General features: G+C 39.0%; 2 protein-coding genes across 7 annotated transcripts in view; one reads left to right on the top strand and one right to left on the bottom strand.

Annotated features, from left to right (window-relative positions):
• Nucleotides 1-15,950, bottom strand: part of SKIC3 (SKI3 subunit of superkiller complex) — an 85,685-nt gene extending 69,735 nt beyond the window's left edge. For 2 of the 6 annotated variants that reach the window (XM_027100591.1, XM_027100596.1), the window contains exons 1-7: nt 15,781-15,950; nt 12,079-12,147; nt 7,653-7,743; nt 3,731-3,874; nt 2,556-2,647; nt 2,069-2,144; nt 1,403-1,543 (exon numbers count right to left, since the gene is read on the bottom strand). In XM_027100591.1, coding sequence (XP_026956392.1) covers nt 1,403-1,543; nt 2,069-2,144; nt 2,556-2,647; nt 3,731-3,874; nt 7,653-7,742 — 543 coding nt within the window. In that variant the 5' untranslated portion in view covers nt 7,743; nt 12,079-12,147; nt 15,781-15,950. Of the gene's footprint in view, nt 1-1,402; nt 1,544-2,068; nt 2,145-2,555; nt 2,648-3,730; nt 3,875-7,652; nt 7,744-11,064; nt 11,165-12,078; nt 12,148-15,548 lie in introns of all 6 variants that reach the window. The other 4 variants (XM_027100594.1, XM_027100595.1, XM_027100593.1 and 1 more) reach the window with 4 other exon arrangements.
• A 212-nt stretch (nt 15,951-16,162) lies between these two features.
• The window catches only part of ARSK (arylsulfatase family member K), a 43,025-nt gene continuing 40,970 nt past the window's right edge, over nt 16,163-18,217 (top strand). Inside the window, exon 1 of the mRNA XM_027100590.1 lies at nt 16,163-16,371. Coding sequence (XP_026956391.1) covers nt 16,234-16,371 — 138 coding nt within the window. The 5' untranslated portion in view covers nt 16,163-16,233. The remainder of the gene's footprint in view (nt 16,372-18,217) is intronic.

The following is an 18,217-nucleotide window of genomic DNA, read 5'->3' as shown; positions in this document are numbered from 1 at the left end:
ATCCAAAAATGGGCAGAAGCCCTAAATAGAAATTTCTCCAAAGAAGACATACAGATGGCCAAAAACCACATGAAAAGATGCTAAACACCACTAATTATTAGAGAAATGCAAATCAAAACTACAATGAGGTATCGCCTCACACGGATCATAATGGCCATCATCAAAAAATCTACAAACAATAAATGCTGGAGAGGGTGTGGAGAAAAGGGAACCCTCTTGCACTGTTGGTGGGAATGTAAATTGGTGCAGCCACTATGGAGAATAGTATGGAGGTTCCTTAAAAACTAAAAATACAACTACCATATCACCCAGCAATCCCACTCCTGGGCATATACTCAGAGAAAACCACAACTCGAAAAGATACATGTACCCCAATGTTCATTGCAGCACTATTTACAATAGCCAAGACATGGAAGCAACCTAAATGTCCATCAACAGAGGAATGGATAAAGAAGATGTAGTGTATATATATATATATATATATATACAATGGAACATTACTCAGCCATAAAAAAAGAATGAAACAATGCCATTTGCAGCAACATGGATGGACGCAGAGACCGTCAAACTGAGTGAAGTAAGTCAGACAGAGAAAGACAAATATCATATGATATCATTTACATGTGGAATTTTAAAAAATGGTACAAATGAACTTGTTTACAAAACAGAAATAGAGTCACAGATGTATGTCACAAATTTATGGTTACCAGGGGGGAAAGGGCAGGGGAGAGATACATTGGGAGATTGGGATTGACATATACACACTACTATATATAAAACAGATAACTAATAAGGACCTACTGTATAGCACAGGGAACTCTATTCAATACTCTGTAATGAACTATATGGGAAAAGAATCTAAAAAAGAGTGGCTATATATATATGTATAACTGACTCACTTCGCTGTACACCTGAAATTAACACAACATTGTAAATCAACTATGCTCCAATAAAAAGTTAAATAAATAAATAAATAAAATACTCTAGTTGAACTGTTAAATCTGAAAGTAATTTAGTACTCTTAATTCATAAATATAAAGAAACACACCTTTAAGGTACAACTTTTTAGAAATTATAGCAGTTTTGCAAAAGCCAATTTCATAGTATCTTTTTTTACAGTGATTAAGTAACTGATTTATTGTGAATTCTTATGAATACAAGGAAGTAAAATTCTGATACCCTGAATATTATTTCCACTCTGTCCAGACTTAGTATTAAACTGTAGGCCTGTAGTTCTGATTTTATCAGGAAGAGCTTCTATGAATTTAAAACTGAACATTTATAAAATATCTAGTCTGACATATAGTATTTTTCTATATCATATTGTTATGCTTCCATTTTCTAAATTCAACTAAATGATCAACTTTCATGACACAAATTGTGGGGAATAAATGGCTAGTACCAATTGTTGGGTCTCATTATTCTGATCCTCAGTACTCTCAGCCAGCAACTGGGTCAATTTCTTCCATAGCTGATGAAGTTCTTGGTTTTCGGCACCTCCTTCCTGCCGTGTCTTTATCAATTTGTGCCATGTTCGGGCCGCCTATCAGGGAGATTTAAAATGGTTACTTTATCTAAAATACTAAAATGCTATTAAAAAATTTTAAATCTATAAGTAAAAATATTTTTATCTGCTAAAACACAAAAATAGCAAAAGCACAGAACTCCATCTATTACGAATTCCATAAAAAATAAGATGATTGGGCACGTCCACATAGTGCTTATATTACAAGTATGACTGAGATACCAGAGTACATACAGGGATAATGACTACATGCCCCAATCTTCATAACCTACAGCATCAGGAGTCGCACACCACAAACAGGACAATAAATTCTACAGATGATATTTTTACTTATTTTATTTATCCCTGCCCAGTTTCAAAAAAGTCTGGAAATAATGACACCTGAAATTTGGATTCCAAGTTACAGTTTTCAAAGCACTGTGATTTGTTTTGATACCACACTACAATTAATTTTCTAAATTTTTCCTTAAGCTAAAGGAAAGCTTTCTTTTAATAATGGTTTTATTAAAAGAAATCTACTACCCCAGCAAATCATTAACCAACCTCTACGTGTTTCTTTTCTTGGTAATACAGATCCACAAGTTTCTTACAGACATCACACCACTTCTGTTTGTCAACACTTAGAATAGAAGAAAAGGATTTTGAATCTGATTAATGAAAACAACTGAGGACTTAAGACACAAAAATTAAAATATCCCCAAAATAATGTTAGGCACTATTTTAAATTAGAACATATCCTCTATCACACTACAGTAAAATTTTATAAAATGAGCATCTCATAAAAAAGAAAAGGTTTAAGAAATATTATCTTCTATTATATTGACTAAAAATAATATCAAAGTTCTCAAATAAGTCAATCCCCTTACGATTAGTGTTTCAATCACCATCAAGAGATTCTGTAACAACAGTTTGAAAGAAAAATGATTCACAATTCCCAGTAAATGTCTGGAGTACTTCCATATAATTTTGAATCAGTTTTATTCTAATTCAAGCCATTAAAGAAACTAGCCTTTCCTCACATATTGATTACCTTTCATAAAGATCCAGGAGCTTTTGGTAAACACCAGGTAAGTCATCCTTAGCATTTATGTGATTACATTTCTCATACAAGCTTGCTAACCCCTAAAAGAGGAAACAATAGAGATTATTCTTCCAAAGATATCTAGTGTGCTCATGTTTATTTTGCTAAATAAACTGACAATCTATGAAGATTATTTATGATAGAGATTATTATAATTTACAGATGAAATAAAATGTCTGGGATGTGCCTCCAAATAATTGGGGGTAGGAGGTAGTAGGTGAAAAAATACTGGCCATGAGTGAGTTTTTACTGAAGCTGGATGGTGGGCATAGAGGGGTTCATTTTACCATTCTCTTCACTTTTGAAAATATACTTGAAGTGTTCCACAATAAAAAAAATACCTTTTAATAATTATTATGCAATCTTAACACCTAAGACGTTACCAGGTGACTCTATTTTCACATGGTCAAACAAGAAAAATCCAAGTAGTCTTTGGAAATTGTCATTTTTGCTTCAAATAAAGATCAGATATCCTAAACCAATCAGTACATAATAAAAGTTGGCATTAGGGAGATGTTACTAGATAACCCTACTCATGTTGCTGTTCATGTAAACCTGAGACAAACAGGTTCATGTTCTCCAGAGCCTACTACCCCTATTAATCATAGTTTCCAAGATGTGATTGAGATATGAAACAGTTATTAAATATGAAAAAGCTGGAGAAGCCAAGTAAAAACCACAAAGACCATTAAATGAGAAGAAGGAATTTAACTAGTACTCAGAGACATAGAATTTCAAATTTTTTATATTATTTCATTTTTAAAAACATATTTTAAAAACATAATATACATTTTTTTTCTCTCAGGTAAGCATAAAGAATATTCTTCATAAGTCTCTAATATGCACATATAATTAAGTTGGAGATTTATATAACCATGTTTCAATTTCTGTCCTAACATTTGGAAATAATCCATTGGATTGGAGATTAAATAGTGGTAAACAGCATTCTTGGCACCATTTTTTTTTCAACTAATTTTCAGGTTTAGAAGATCAATAAATTTAATTTTTTTTCTTATTCTGAGTAAATGGAGGTTTAAATGCTAAATTGTAAAGCTGTTAGCTGTATTTTGAAAAATGGGAAAAAGTTCTTTCCTATAACATAGTAAATAAAAATGTCTACGTACCTGCCAAGCTAGTAATTGGTCTGGCTCTAGCTCAGCAGCTTTCTTATAGGCACCCTGGGCCTGATCAGGTTGTTCTAGCTCGGCTGCAGCAACACCAATAAAAACCCAGGCATTATAGTTATTTTTCTCTTGTTTTAACACTGTCTGATTAAAAAATTAAAAGAGAAGGTAATTAAATTTTGGAAGCTCATGGACAAACAATAATCAAAAGACAGTCTACCTAGGAGTCAGGAAATCTGGATCTACCACTAAATGGACAATCTTAAGAATATCACTTAACCCCTGTGGTCTTCAGTTTCCTTAGGGAGAGGGAGTTGGACTGGATCAGTGACTGTAAGGGGTATGAAATATGAGGTATATTTTTAAAAAGCTGCCCAAGTACTCCTGATGCCTCTACCAAATGCCTCCCTCTGTCCCTTGAGAATACTGAGTATAAAAAGAACAATAAGATCATTCTTACCACCCAACCATCCTGCCTGCCTCCATGCCACACTGCTGCTAGTCCCTCACAAAACTATTTTCCATATCATTTCACCTTATCCAATTCCCATATTTTCCTTCACTATAACATCTCTCCATATTTAACAGATTTTCTTCATTGAAATTATACGCTAAGAAAGTAGGTTGACTCCAGTGTGACTGTACCAAATATGTTCAAAATAAATAGTGGCGGGACTTCCCTGGTGGCACAGTGGTTAAGAATCCGCCTGCCAATGCAGAGGACACGGTTTCGAGCCCTGGTCCAGGAAGATCCCACATGCTGCGGAGCAGCTAAGCCCATGAGCCACAACTACTGAGCCCACGTGCCACAACTACTGAAGCTTGTGCGCCTGGAGCCCATGCTCTGCAACAAGAGAAGCCACCGCAATGAGAAGCCTGCGCACCGCAACGAAGAGTAGCCCCCACTCGCCGCAACTAGAGATAGCCTGCACGCAGCAACAAAGACCCAAAGCAGCCAAAAATAAATAAGTAAATAAATAAATAGTGGCAATGAATGTTTAAACAACACCTATCAACTAGAATAAAAATTATATGCAGAGCTGCTTTCAGAAGTAACAACTATTTGCTAAGGTAAAATAGTTTGAAACAGAAAGCAAAGATGTTCTAGTGAAAGAAAAAACTAGTAGCTAAAATGAAAATAGCTCTTAAGGTTTTGCATATTCTAGAGAAAATAAGAACATTTCCAGGAGTTGAAGCAGTCAGATTATTAGGCTTTTGTGCATCCACATAGCAGTCCTAGCAATCTGTCACCAATATGCAGCACAAGCTCCATTCTATCCCATAACACTACCTCCCAAAAAAACCAGCAACAATGAGGTAACCACCAAAGCTAAGCTCCAAATACTGGGGCCTTATTAACATTTGTGTCCCCAACACCAAGAGCAATGACTGGCACATAACTGCTGAGCAAACGATAAATGCCATAGTCAACCCACAATCAGTAAGGACTGGCTATCTGCCTGATGACCAGGTTTTCAGAATCTGAAACGGACTTTTAAGGAAATAATTATAACAATGTAGTGAAAGCAAGCATGGAGTGCTGAAACAGTGTGAAGAAAAGAGTATCTGACTCCAAACTCCATCCACACAAGTCAGAGGAGGCTCCCTGAAGGGATGATTATACTGGGTTATAGAGGCACACAGGCAGACAGGGTGACACATTAGGCAAGACCCAGCCAATACACTGATCTCTTCACTAAAAATTTCCTTTAGTCTCAATCAACACTCTGGTTACTACACATAAGTAATCATACATTTGCCACTGACTAGCTCCCCATCTTTGCTTTCCATTTGAGTCTCTATGGCATAAATTATAGGAATTCATGTCTGAATCAGAAAGAAGAGTGCTATGGCGCTGCTGTATATAATAAAAGAAGAAGATTCAGATGTGCATTAGTTAGATCAGCCTAGTGCTGAAGGAAACAGTCCCTCCCCTCCCACACCTCCTTCTTCTCTCCCCGTTTAAACAGACTGCCCACCTTCTTCTGTATCAGGATTAGTCCTGTCATGGTCTCCATCCCTGCTGGGCTCAGTCACCACTAGAAACCTAACCTCACAAGGGCATCCTTCACCACTTAAGGCTCTCATCCTATACTGTTATGTATTTATTTCCCCCAATCTTACCCAATTCTCTCCCTCCCACTGTCTAAACTCTTTATTGTAACCTCTGGAACTCCCAATCTGGACAGCCAAGGGCCCTCTCTATTTTCAATCTTTCTTTTAACTGTACCAAGTTCTGCCTCAACAAAACTCGGCTATTCCCCTACAGATCTTACTTGCTGCAGCTGATTTCTTTTCTCGAACATCCCACATCCCACCAACCAGCAGGTGAGGAAAGGGTTCTCCTTGCTCACACTGATACCTACATTCTTCCTCTACTCCTCCCTCCTTCAAAATCCCCAGTACTTTTTTTTTTTTTTTTTTTTGCGGTACGCGGGCCTCTCACTGTTGTGGCCTCTCCCGTGGCGGAGCACAGGCTCCAGACGCGCAGGCTCAGCGGCCATGGCTCACAGGCCCAGCCGCTCCGCGGCATGTGGGATCTTCCCGGACCGGGGCACGAACCTGTGTCCCCTGCATCGGCAGGAGGATTCTCAACCACTGCGCCACCAGGGAAGCCCAAAAAAACCCCAGTACTTTTGAAGGTCAAGCCATCTGGCTATACTACAAAAAAAATCCTTCTTGTTGCTACCATCTACCAGCCTCCTAGGAACTCCCCTTTCCTTCAGTGAAAATACTGTATTCTTCCCTCCACTTCAATTCCTTTAATCATTCTAACATTCATGCAGACGACCCAATGAATGCCATGGCCTCCCAGTTACTTAGCCTCAGCATTACTCAGCCATCCAAAACCTGGGTTTCCAGTATGCACCTCTCCTATCCTCCCAGTTCAATCACTGTAATGGTAACAATTCTTTAACCTCTGTTATGTCCAATTTTTTTTTACCTCACCCCCTTTGCATTGTCACCCCACTGCTCAATTCTTACCTCTCCTTTCCCATCTTTGACTCCATGACCAATCACTATTATCACTCCCTTGCAAACATCCTCAACTCCTTGGCCTCTCTTTCCCCTCAACTTTCTTACTACCCACAGTTGAATTCCATCATGCCCATCGCCAAGCCTGAGAAGTTTAACACAAAGGAAGAAACTACACAGCTGAGTTTACCGATTTCACTTTAATGACATGAAATCTCAAATGGATACTCATTAGGGCCTTGAAAGCTTTCTAATCCTTACTAGTAAGTTTCTTTCCTCACTATAAATGACAACTATTTCATACCTTCTTTTGTCTCAAACCTCCTATACAACTCCTCCTCCATCCTCAGGTTACACTTCACTAAGAAAATAGAAGCCATCAGAGGGGAACATTTATCTTCCCACCCCCAAATCTGCAAACCTGACAGCTATCTTCCCTTCTGTTAAGATGGAAGAAGTATCAAAGGCCCTCCTCTCACGCTCTGATCCCATCTTCACCCACCTTCCCAGGGACTTCACTCCTAGCACTACTCTGCATCTCTCCTGCACCTTCAAGTTCTCCCTCTGGACTGGAACATCCCCATCAGCATAAAAAGGAACTTTGGAATCTTGATTCTCCCATCCACAAACCAAACAGAATTGAAATGTCCACATACCATTAAAGAACAAAAACTTTAAGATACAATAGTGTTTCGCAGTACAACCCATCAAAAAACACCTAAGAGACATTCAGGTTTTGAGAACTTGGCTTTGGTAAGTTACCAACACAGAGGGAGACGAAATTAAGTGGCACAAGCGGCTTGTCCTGGCACAGCCACTGGGACGGTCCTACTCAAAAAGCCTGACTACTTTTGTTGTATTTAGACAGTAAGGGATTCACATTACAAATCAGTGATCCTCAAAATCGGGTAACATTTTTATTGTGGAAGAAAAAAATACTGGTTACCTTACAATGTTTCAAAGCTTCTTTGTATTCTTTGTTTCTGATTGCATCTCTAGCATTTTTTAGAGCAGTCTTTACTTCCTTGCTGGACATGCTGTCAAAACAAAAAGCCTGAATGAATCTACAGTGAGACCTGCCTACTGCAACAGTTCCAACAAATTTAACAAACTTAACCTCTGAAAAAGGAACATGTAATTCCTTCTACATGGAACATTCTTTCCCCTAAAATAAATATATCTTATGTTTAAAAAACATAAAACCAGATCACCTCTTCAGATTTTTACTCAAATGTCACTTCCTCAATGAAACCTTCCCTTGCCACACTATTTTAAGTGTCGACACTTCCTTCCCCCAACTCCCAACCACTCAATAGTCCCTAATCTCCTGAACACTGCATTTATTTTTCTTCAAAGCACCTGTCACCATCTAATACATCAGTATATATTTTACTTCTTTATCTTATTTATTATCTGTTCCCAACCCCACCAGAACATTAAGTTCCAGGCAGGCAGGGATTTTTATCTGTTGTTGTTGGGTTGTTGCTGTCTAACTGCTGCATCCTCAGTACCCAGTATCTGACAAACTGTATATATTAATAAACATTTGTTGAATTGAATTGTTATTTGAATTATAACCACTCCCCATGTAGTAGGTTAAAACACAGATGATCTTATGTGCCAGGATGGAAAACACATGCCAAGCTCAATCCAGTTCTACACGAAGCAAGAAGAATCAGTCTAAGTCACAGAGTGAAAACACAAACAAATTTCAGTAACTATGATGTAGGAGTTTAAGAAAGCATTCTGTTTTAATGTTAGTTTCTATAAAATATAAATCAGGATATTAACTTTCTTCACAGTAAGAACTACTTTAGGATTACAGTAATATAGTATTCTTTGTAATATGGTATTCTTTGAAGAGAAGTAAATGTAATGTTCACACTTAAATGAAGGCACTTAATATGCAAGAGGAGTATATACTAATTTCAGCCATAAAAAGATATTTCAACTCCAACATAAATAGACAGATATTTTAATTGGTAGACAAAGTATTTCTTCACTTAATCTTAAAATATAAGATACACTAATGTAATTTTAAATAAACTAACATATCTTAAGATTTCACAGCTTATTCTGGTTTACCAATAAACCAGTCAAATCCAACTACAACTTGATGTTGAAAAAAGAAACATTTTTTTGCCCACTCCGCTGAATTCTAATCTCAAGAAGGCAAAACAAAGCCAGGTAAACATTAGGTCATTATAGACCACTGATGTTCAAGGCAGTAAAATGAACCAAGAAGATGGCTTGCTGACATGGTACACAGACAGTCCTTTATTTCCAAAGAGGCTGAGGCAGAAGTACAAGATCAAAGAAATTTAAGAAGCTACGGAGGGCTTCCCTGGTGGCGCAGTGGTTGAGAGTCCGCCTGCCGATGCAGGGGACACGGGCTCGTGCCCCGGTCCGGGAAGATCCCACATGCCGTGGGGCGGCTGGGCCCGTGAGCCATGGCCGCTGAGCCTGCGTGTCCGGAGCCTGTGCTCCGCCATGGGAGAGGCCACAACAGTGAGAGGCCCGTGTACCGGAAAAGAAGAAGAAAAAAAAGAAGCCAGGGAATTTTTTTAAAAAACAATCCTTTTGACTTAAGGAATTTTAGATTCAAATAATATAAAAATTAAGATATCATAATATCAATTTATCTATAGCCAAAACGAGGTTCCCTAAATAGGCAGAAAAGTGACTTTTTCCGTAGTTACAATAATTAGATAATTAAAGCAACATATTTCATATGCTCTTATTTTAGAAATTGCTCTGTTACCTGAAATTATCTTGGCATAAATTTATAGAGGCAAACTTCAGAAGGATTTTTTTTATAGTCTACAAATCTTGTTTGGAGCAGGCAACAAATTTCTATGCTGATTTCACTTTAAATTTCTCACACCAAAGTTATCTTTGGTAGATAAACCTGCAGACTAAAAAGAAGAGAACATCAATGATGATGATAACTAATCTGGACCAACTGAAAGGGATAAAAAGAGGTATCCAAGGGAAAAAAAAAAATCAAGAGGAACTTCCCTGGTTGCACAGTGTAAGAACCCGCCTGCCAATGCAGGGGACACGGGTTCAAGCTCTGATCTGGGAAGATCCCACATGTCGCAGAGCAACTAACCCCGTGCACCACAACTACTGAGCCTGCGCTCTAGAGCCCATGAGTCACAACTACTGAAGCCCGCGTGCCACAACTACTGAAGCCCGTGCGCCTAGAGCTGGTGCTCCGCAACAAGAGAAGCCACGGCAATGAGAAGCCCATGCACCACAAGGAAGAGTAGCCCCCGCTCACCACAACCAGAGAAAGCCCGCACACAGCAACAAAAGACCCAATGCAGCCAAAAATAAATAAATAAATTTTTTTTAAGTTATAAGAAAAAAAAAAGAACAAAGGCAGTTTTAAGACAAGACCAAGCAAAAAAAAAAAGAATGCAACTTTTCCAGGATAAAGATCACCATCTTTTCTATCACCCAACATACGAGTAAAAGCACATCTGGACAAAGTAGAACCAACTAGCACTAAAACAACATGCAGCTATGCAGCTCTCAAGCTATATGCTGTATATGACACTAAAGAAACAGAAAGGAAGGCCTCTGCTCTAAAGAATACAATCTCAATCAAGAGAAAGACCTACGACATATGAGTCATTAAAGAATCAAATGCTAAATTAAGGATAACAAGTGCAAGTGCAATAGGAGTTCAGAGAAGAGAAGTGTGGGGTGAAGTAATTAACAGCTACTAGATGGAGAAAGGATTTGAGAATGGAGGGAAGAAGGAAAATTACTCCAGCCAGAGACACTGATTGCACGAGCAAAGTTGGAGAGACAGGAATGAACATGGCACGTGGAGGAAACAATAAGGAAACCAGGCTGAATGGAACAGAAGGGACTTGCTGAAGAACAGGAAAATTAGGCTGGGTAGGTAAAGTAGAGCACCAGATTACAGAAGACCTTGAAAATGAGACAGAAAAATTTGGATTTAAATGGAGCAGCAAACATGGAGCTGTCAAATGCTTCTAAGTAGGTTACTTCTTTTTTTTTTTTTTTTTTTTTTTTTGCGGTACGCGGGCCTCTCACTGTTGTGGCCTCTCCCATTGCGGAGCACAGGCTCCGGACGCTCAGGCTTAGCGGCCATGGCTCACGGGCCCAGCCGCTCTGCCGCATGTGGGATCTTCCTGGACTGGGGCACGAACCCGTGTCCCCTGCATCGGCAGGCGGACTCTCAACCACTGCGCCACTAGGGAAGCCCGTAAGTAGGTTACTTTTAAAGACCATATGAGACAAACTCCATTCTTCTCTTGGTAACCAGTTCTAATGTTCAATATCCTTCTACATCTCTATATGTCTCCACATATAATTACACCTACACTTGCTGCAGTGGAATCCTCTATTCTCCTCCTCCTGTTCCTTATTCATCTGATTTGGCATTTAGCATAATAAGCTAGCACTGAGGCCCCCTCTCTGCACCTAAAATACATATATATATACACATAAATATTAGTTTCAGGAGATTATTTTTTTTAAAGACAAAACAATCTGCCGCTTTCTAGCCCTGAAAATTTCTTCCCCTTTTTTGGAAAGTGGTGTGGAGAAGGAAGAGGTTCACCCACTCATGTTCTAGACAAACCTTTAAGGAACACTAACCATCTACTAGGTACCATCAAACCCATTTCCTTTCACAAAGTGGAAAGCTAATACCCAAAATGAGTCTATGTAACCTCATATTCCTCTCTTTGGGATACTTCCCTCTATTCCAAGCACTTCCAACACTTCAGAGAAAACTCTGGCTCTCTTACAAGTGTCTTTAATATTTTTCCACAGCCCCACACAATTTTCCCTTATACCTCTCCTCCCATTTTTTCTCCTCAATCTCAATGACTTTTTTAAATAAGAGTGTTCATGTAGCACCTTTTTACTCAATGAAGGTTTTTTTTTACTACCAACCTAAAAGGGTTTTTATTCAACAAATCAAGCATAAAGAGCAATAACTATATCTAAAAAAAAAAGAGTGAAAACCATGCCAAAAGACAATGATATACCTCAAAACTAACATAGGTAGATGTACTGATATGTCCCACACACTCCAGCTAAAGCTATGGAACCTTATGCTACCTCCACAACCTTAAGTTGTGGAGATACAAAGATTCCACAAAGCACAAATAAGAAGAATAATTTAAAAAATAGTGACAATAATGACACTGGAAGTTAATTACAGAAAAGCAAAAAATGATACCTTTAAATCTAATTACAAAAGTCTAAAGGTACTTTGTGATGACCATAACCTACACCACTACACCTTCCTACTGAAAAGAATCAGTAAAAACAACCATTAAGTAAAAGTAGACTCCAATTACCTATTATTTAGCATTCTAGACACTTACCTTTTAGCTGTTATCACTTTATCTTCTCTTTAAATTGAATTTCAGATTGTTCCTTAAATGTTTATCCATCTAAATTAAGTAAAATATAAGACAGGCACATAAAAAAGATGACATACACAACCCAAAACATATTGAATTTTTAAAAACATCGGACTCGGGTTCAATTTTCATAATTCATAATTTAAAACATGAGAAATAATTATGTAAAATTTTCCATCTTTTTTCTTTCCCAAAGAGACACTAATTGTAATCTCCAAATTTCTGAATCAGTCTAAACTGTGTTGCTATAGCCACAAGGTGTAAAAGGAACATCATAAAAAATCAGAAAGACTCAGAAAAAAATTACAGAAACTCAAAATACACTGACTTCAACATAAAAAACTGAGCCAGAAGAGAATGTCACCTATTTCTACGCTACTTTGCTTTGAGTCTAGGACAGTTAAGGGCACTATTTACTCACAATCTGCAAGCTGACTACACTAAAGTGAATCTTGTTCTAAGCCACATAAGGAATTATAAACATGAAAAAAGTTGCCCATATGACGCAACTAGACTAGTTTGTAATTTAATAAAATAGAGCAGACTTTTTTTTAAATATTAAAAATCCATCTAAATAGCCATCTGAAATACTAACACAAACTTTACACGACTACAAATTCTAAGTATCTTTCGATGGTATCTCTGGAACAGATTCTGTCAAACAAAATTAATCTAGAATGCTTCCTGGAGAGAATGGAGGTATTTTGAAAAACTGAATAAAGTAAAAATGGAAAAAATGCTACTTTAGAACTAGGAAATGAACAAAATTTAGGTGAACCTGGTAGGGATGAAGACATGTACTAGTGATATACGTACTTAAATAGAAGGGTTAGTTCCACAGAAAAGGGTCTTACTGGTAAGAAGAGAAAGTACTGTGATCCTAATAACGTTTAGGAAAGTAAAATAAAAGTTAAACACGGTGTGAGGAGGTTAAATAAAAGTTAAAGCCTGACTTCCCATTTCACTAACTTCTTTAAGCCGCCATCCAGCTACAAATGATTACCCTCCTCACTCAACCTAATTTTACTGATTTACTCAATTGTTTCAACTCTGTTCTTAAAAAATTCCCCAGTTTTTGTCAGCCCCTTCATTCTGCCATATCCAGCCACCAAGTCAAGAAAGATGGATCTGGATTCAAGTCTCCGCAGATCTTGGGCACCTTACTTCACCTCCAAGCCTATTTCCTCATTGGTAAAGTGAGAACGAGATCACTTCCCTGATATGTACATAGACAGAACACCTGAACACAATAGCTATTAGTTCTGTTGTCCATATCTCCTACCACCCTCTCAATCAACTTCACTTTTTTCCCATTCCTAACCAACAGTGGTTATTATATACTTTCTCTACACATTTAAAATCCCCAATCCTTCCTTCCTTGATCTCTCAAGAAGCAACCTTCTTGCCTATGTTCTTCAAAAGACAGCTATCATCAAACGCAAGTATCTCCTTCAAATTAGTCATTACACAAATACTAGACTAAAGCCTGCAACTTAACAGATACTTTATGTTCTATACAGATGTATTCTGTCTCTTCAGCAGGTGAAGATAATACTGAATTTGTTCCAGATAGTCACTAACTGCACACTTAGGGCAGAATATAGTGCTGCTGGTATTCTGGACATTAAAAAACTATGAAGAGCCAAAACCTAGACCAAGACTTTCAACTGAAGACTTTTCTGAACCGCAAAGTATTTCACTAAAGCAGGTAACCCGTAATGTAGATACCTTTAACTGATGACCTAAACATACACATAATGGAGCCCTCCCTCACTACAATACACTATATATACACATGTACACACAGAAAGGTGTGCACAAACAACTCAGAAGTACCTTTTCCGACAGGGTAAGTTACTGATTAGCAAACATGCTTTATGTCCAGAAGAGAGTGACCAAATAATAAACAAACCTGAAATTACATGATAATTACCCGAAGGAACTGGGGGAGGCCTGGGGAAAAAAAAATGGTGGGGAAGTTGAAAAGGGCTGTTGAAAGGGAGAGATTATTCATGTAAAAGTGAAGGTAAATGGACTAATGAACAATCAAAAGTAGAGGGAGACTGACTGCAGCTCAAAATATGAACTTTTAATAACTAAACCTGTACAAATATGGCACAGGCCCCTCGAAGGAAGTGTGTTTCCCATCACTGGAGATGAAAAGGCGCAGACTGCACAATCCACTTGGGAGGAATATTGTACGACAACTTGAATGTGAGATGAGAATAAGACTAGAAGTCTCTTAGATTTTTCCAGCGCTATATGTCTGGGCCCCTAAAATATCTATCTCACTCCAACCCAGTACAGCACCTGCTCCCACTGACACTGCCAAGGAGACAGAGAGAAAGAAAAAGATGTGTTCCTGTCATCCTGACCGGAAACTCAGAATACACGTCCTGTGAAAACAAGGCCAGAGAGAGTAAATAGTTTACAAAAATCAATACTATGCCACAGATAAAGTTAAATATATTTTTATGAACCTAAATGTCAGTCAACATTGTTTCTATGGTAAAATGTGTTCTACATTCCAAATCATCTCAAAACAAATATTTGAAATATAGCCTGTTCATGAGGGACCCTATGTATATTACCTTTCATACTGTATTATTATTTTGTTTTTTTTCCCTAGAGTGTAAGTTCCTTACGGTCAGGTACTATTGTTTATATATTTGTCTGCTCCCATAGATCGTTAGCATGCTGCTCGATTAACAATGCTGCTTCACTAACAGAGATTAATATCACTAGAATGGCATAACATTTTGCAGTTAATTAGAGACAGCATGGCAATGAGTTAGGGCAGAGACTACTCAAATTCAAGTCCTACTCAGACTGGCTCCCTGTGTAACCTTAGGCAGGTCATTTAACCTGTCCAAGTCTCAGCTTTCCTATCTGAAAAATGATGAAAGTGAGGATTATAGAAAATACTCCATGTAAAAGTACCTGGCACAAAACAGGTGCTCAATAAATGCATAGTATAATACCCAGCACATAATAAGCACCATATGAGTGTTAAATAAATAAGGTCTGTCCTTTTTACAATTACTGTGTGCAAAAAATACTGTCAAATATTAGTATTAAAGGTTGATTTTATGTAAATAAATACTACAACTCCTTTTCCTGTCAAAATACTAAAACGACTAATGTGAGGCACAAATTATATACCTGAAACTATAATAATGAAATCAGGAATCTGGCTCTGGGACAGAAATCTGCTTCTTCCAGATTTCTCCAAAGGAGTTCAACAGTCAACAGGACCAGTGATTTTTCAAAACCACTGCCAAATAATGGTATTCTGAATCTACGTCAGTTAATCGAACACGTCACACAGCCCAACGTTTCTCCCTCTGAGAACCTATCCAGCTTCTCCCTCGCACTCTGAAGGTAAAGTCCACCTAAGCTTATCCCCACATAGAAGATGAAACTTTTCTTACCAGGCCCCGCTCCTCACCCCACCAGAGCACAATAAATCCTTACTGCACAGGCAAAGCGGCGAATAGGATGAGGCAGGCTAGAAACATCCTTGGGAGGAAGGTATTCGAGGGGCCACCCGGTATCCATATCGCACCTTAGGCGGTCCAGACAGAGGCCCCACAAAGAACCGCCCAATCCAACTTAAGTGACAGACGCGCTGCCACCTCATCATCTCCCAGTTCACGGTCTCACCTAACACTCAGCCACGCTTGCTCTGCGCAAAACAAGCAGCCTCGGCCCCTGATCCTTTCTCTGTCTAGGTAACATTTCAACTGCCTACCGGCTCCAACTTCTGCAAAAGCGACAGCGACCAAAACCAACCTGGGACAGATGCTTCTCCTGCAGAAGCCCAATCTGAAGTCAGAGCGCATGCGCATTTCCCAGGCATCGCTCACGTGACTGGAAACGGCTGGGTTTTAGTTCGCTCGGTATTTGATTAAAAGGTCTTAACGTGAGTCGAGAAAGGGAAATTCCTCCTTTGCGCATGTGCTCAGCCCGAGCCTGATGGGAGTTGTAGTTCCATGGGTGAAGGAAACCGAACTGCGATCTCTGCGATCCCCGCCCTCCTTTTCTCGGGTGGAACTTCCTAGGGGGAGGGGCAGGGTCCAGCGCCCAGAGGCCGGGCTCCCAGAACAGCTCCCCGTGATGCTGCCGCTGTGGGTGGCGGTGGTCGCAGTCTCGGCGCTGGCAACACCAGCTCCTGGGGCAGGTGGGCAGAGGCGGGGAGCAGTTAAGGCTTGGCCAGATGCGCCTAACGTGGTGCTAGTCGTGAGCGACTCCTTCGTAAGTATGGAAAGGCAGGGGAGGGGGCGCCCCGCTACACACCCGCGACCGGCCCACAGCCCTTCCTGTGCTGCTGGCTTTGGGGAGCAGAATCTGAGACTTTCAAACGTGTTTTACCCTGATGCAAAGTAAGAAATGCATTTTACCTTGAGGCCCCGTACACACATACGTGCACCACATAGATATGCGTGTAAAACAAACATACTTTAGTAAGATGCACTCCAATTAGCATCTTTGCAAATTTTTTTTAATTGCTGACCTCGACCCACTAAATTATCTTACCACTACTAATAAACTTTCAATCCATACCCCCGCTTGATTCAATTGTGGGGAAAAATAACATTCTATTTCAACATAAAAGCCTGTTAGCTTTCCAGCAGTCAACGTTATTTTTATTACTCAGGTGTCTGATAATCCTGTTAGTCTGATTTATATTCATTAGATGACATAATTTGACACTCGCCCATATTCCAGATTGTGTATGTGTGTGTATGTGTGGTGGTGTTGTTGCTGTTTAATCCCAAACTTAAACAGTTTTTGTAACTCTCCCAAGCCATCAACTAAAAAGAATACTACTGTCAACATTACCTGATACTTTTAGTATTATCCATGATATTAAACCTAATGCTTGGACAAATGTTTGGTTACTAATTATAATATTAGTTTTTTATGACTGGGTGTTACTGTGGTCACATAGATTATTGGTGTTAAAGCATGTCTGGCACCAAAGAGTGCTTTTAATCATTATGTTGTATTGCCTTTCCTCATAGATTAACCTGTGATTATTAAAGTTACATAATCTGGATATACCCATAGGGTTTGCTGAGAATATTAAAGTAATCTTGATGATTATCTAAACTTAGGAAACAGGCAATATTGGAGAGTAACATGAAAGAGGTTTATTAGGGAGTACTCATGAGATCAAAGGGAAAGGAAGAAAGCAGGACTGTGCAGAGAGAAGTTGAGTTTTGTCACTGTCTCACTGGAGGCCTCAGCTGATCTTATGGGTAGTTCTCAAACTAGTATGATGCTTCAGAACTGTTTCCATTTGTGGTGAGGAGACCAGGCCTTTGTACCCTCATGTTGGATGGCCATTACTTGTGGAATGCTCCCAGAATGAGGCACCATTTTGGGCAAGACAACTCTCTTCAGCAGAGGCAATCTTTCACTCTAAAAGGGAACCTGGGTGGTGCATCAAAACATCCTAGAAACTTCTGAAGATGACTGAAATATTTGGTTTATTTTTTAGTATACTATAAGCACATAGATTTTTATATATTTGTGTATACAAATATTGTATGCAGACTAATACCTTATGAATATAAAAGAAAGGATCCTGAAAAAATACAAACAAATCAAATTCAGCAATATATAGAAAGGGTTACACACCATGACTAAGTGTGATTTATCCCTGAAATGTAAGGTGGGTTTAATATCTGAAAATCACTCAGTGTAGTAGACCACGTTAATTGAATGAAGGGCAAAAAACACGTGATCATATCAATAGATGCAGAAACAGCATTTGACGAAGTTCAATAACACTTCATGATAAAAGCACTCAACCAAGTAGAAATAGAAGAGAATTTTTTCATTCTGATTAAGAACATCTACAGGGCTTCCCTGGTGGCGCAGTGGTTAAGAATCCGCCTGCCAATGCAGGGTACACGGTTCGAGCCCTGGTCCGGGAAGATCCCACATGCCACGGAGCAACTAAGCCCATGCACCACAACAACTACTGAGCCTGCGCTCTAGAGCCCGTGAGCCACAACTACTGAGCCTGCGTGCTGCAACTACTGAAGCCCACACGCCTAGAGCCTGCGCTCCGCAACAAGAGAAGCCACCGCAG

The sequence above is a fragment of the Aethalodelphis obliquidens genome, unplaced genomic scaffold (genome assembly GCF_003676395.1).
Source record: "Aethalodelphis obliquidens isolate GAN/ISIS:26980383/991018 unplaced genomic scaffold, ASM367639v1 scaffold4, whole genome shotgun sequence".
NCBI lineage: Eukaryota > Metazoa > Chordata > Mammalia > Artiodactyla > Delphinidae > Aethalodelphis > Aethalodelphis obliquidens.
Note: the sequence above shows the minus strand (reverse complement) of the source record. Positions and strands in the feature narration are given on the sequence as shown.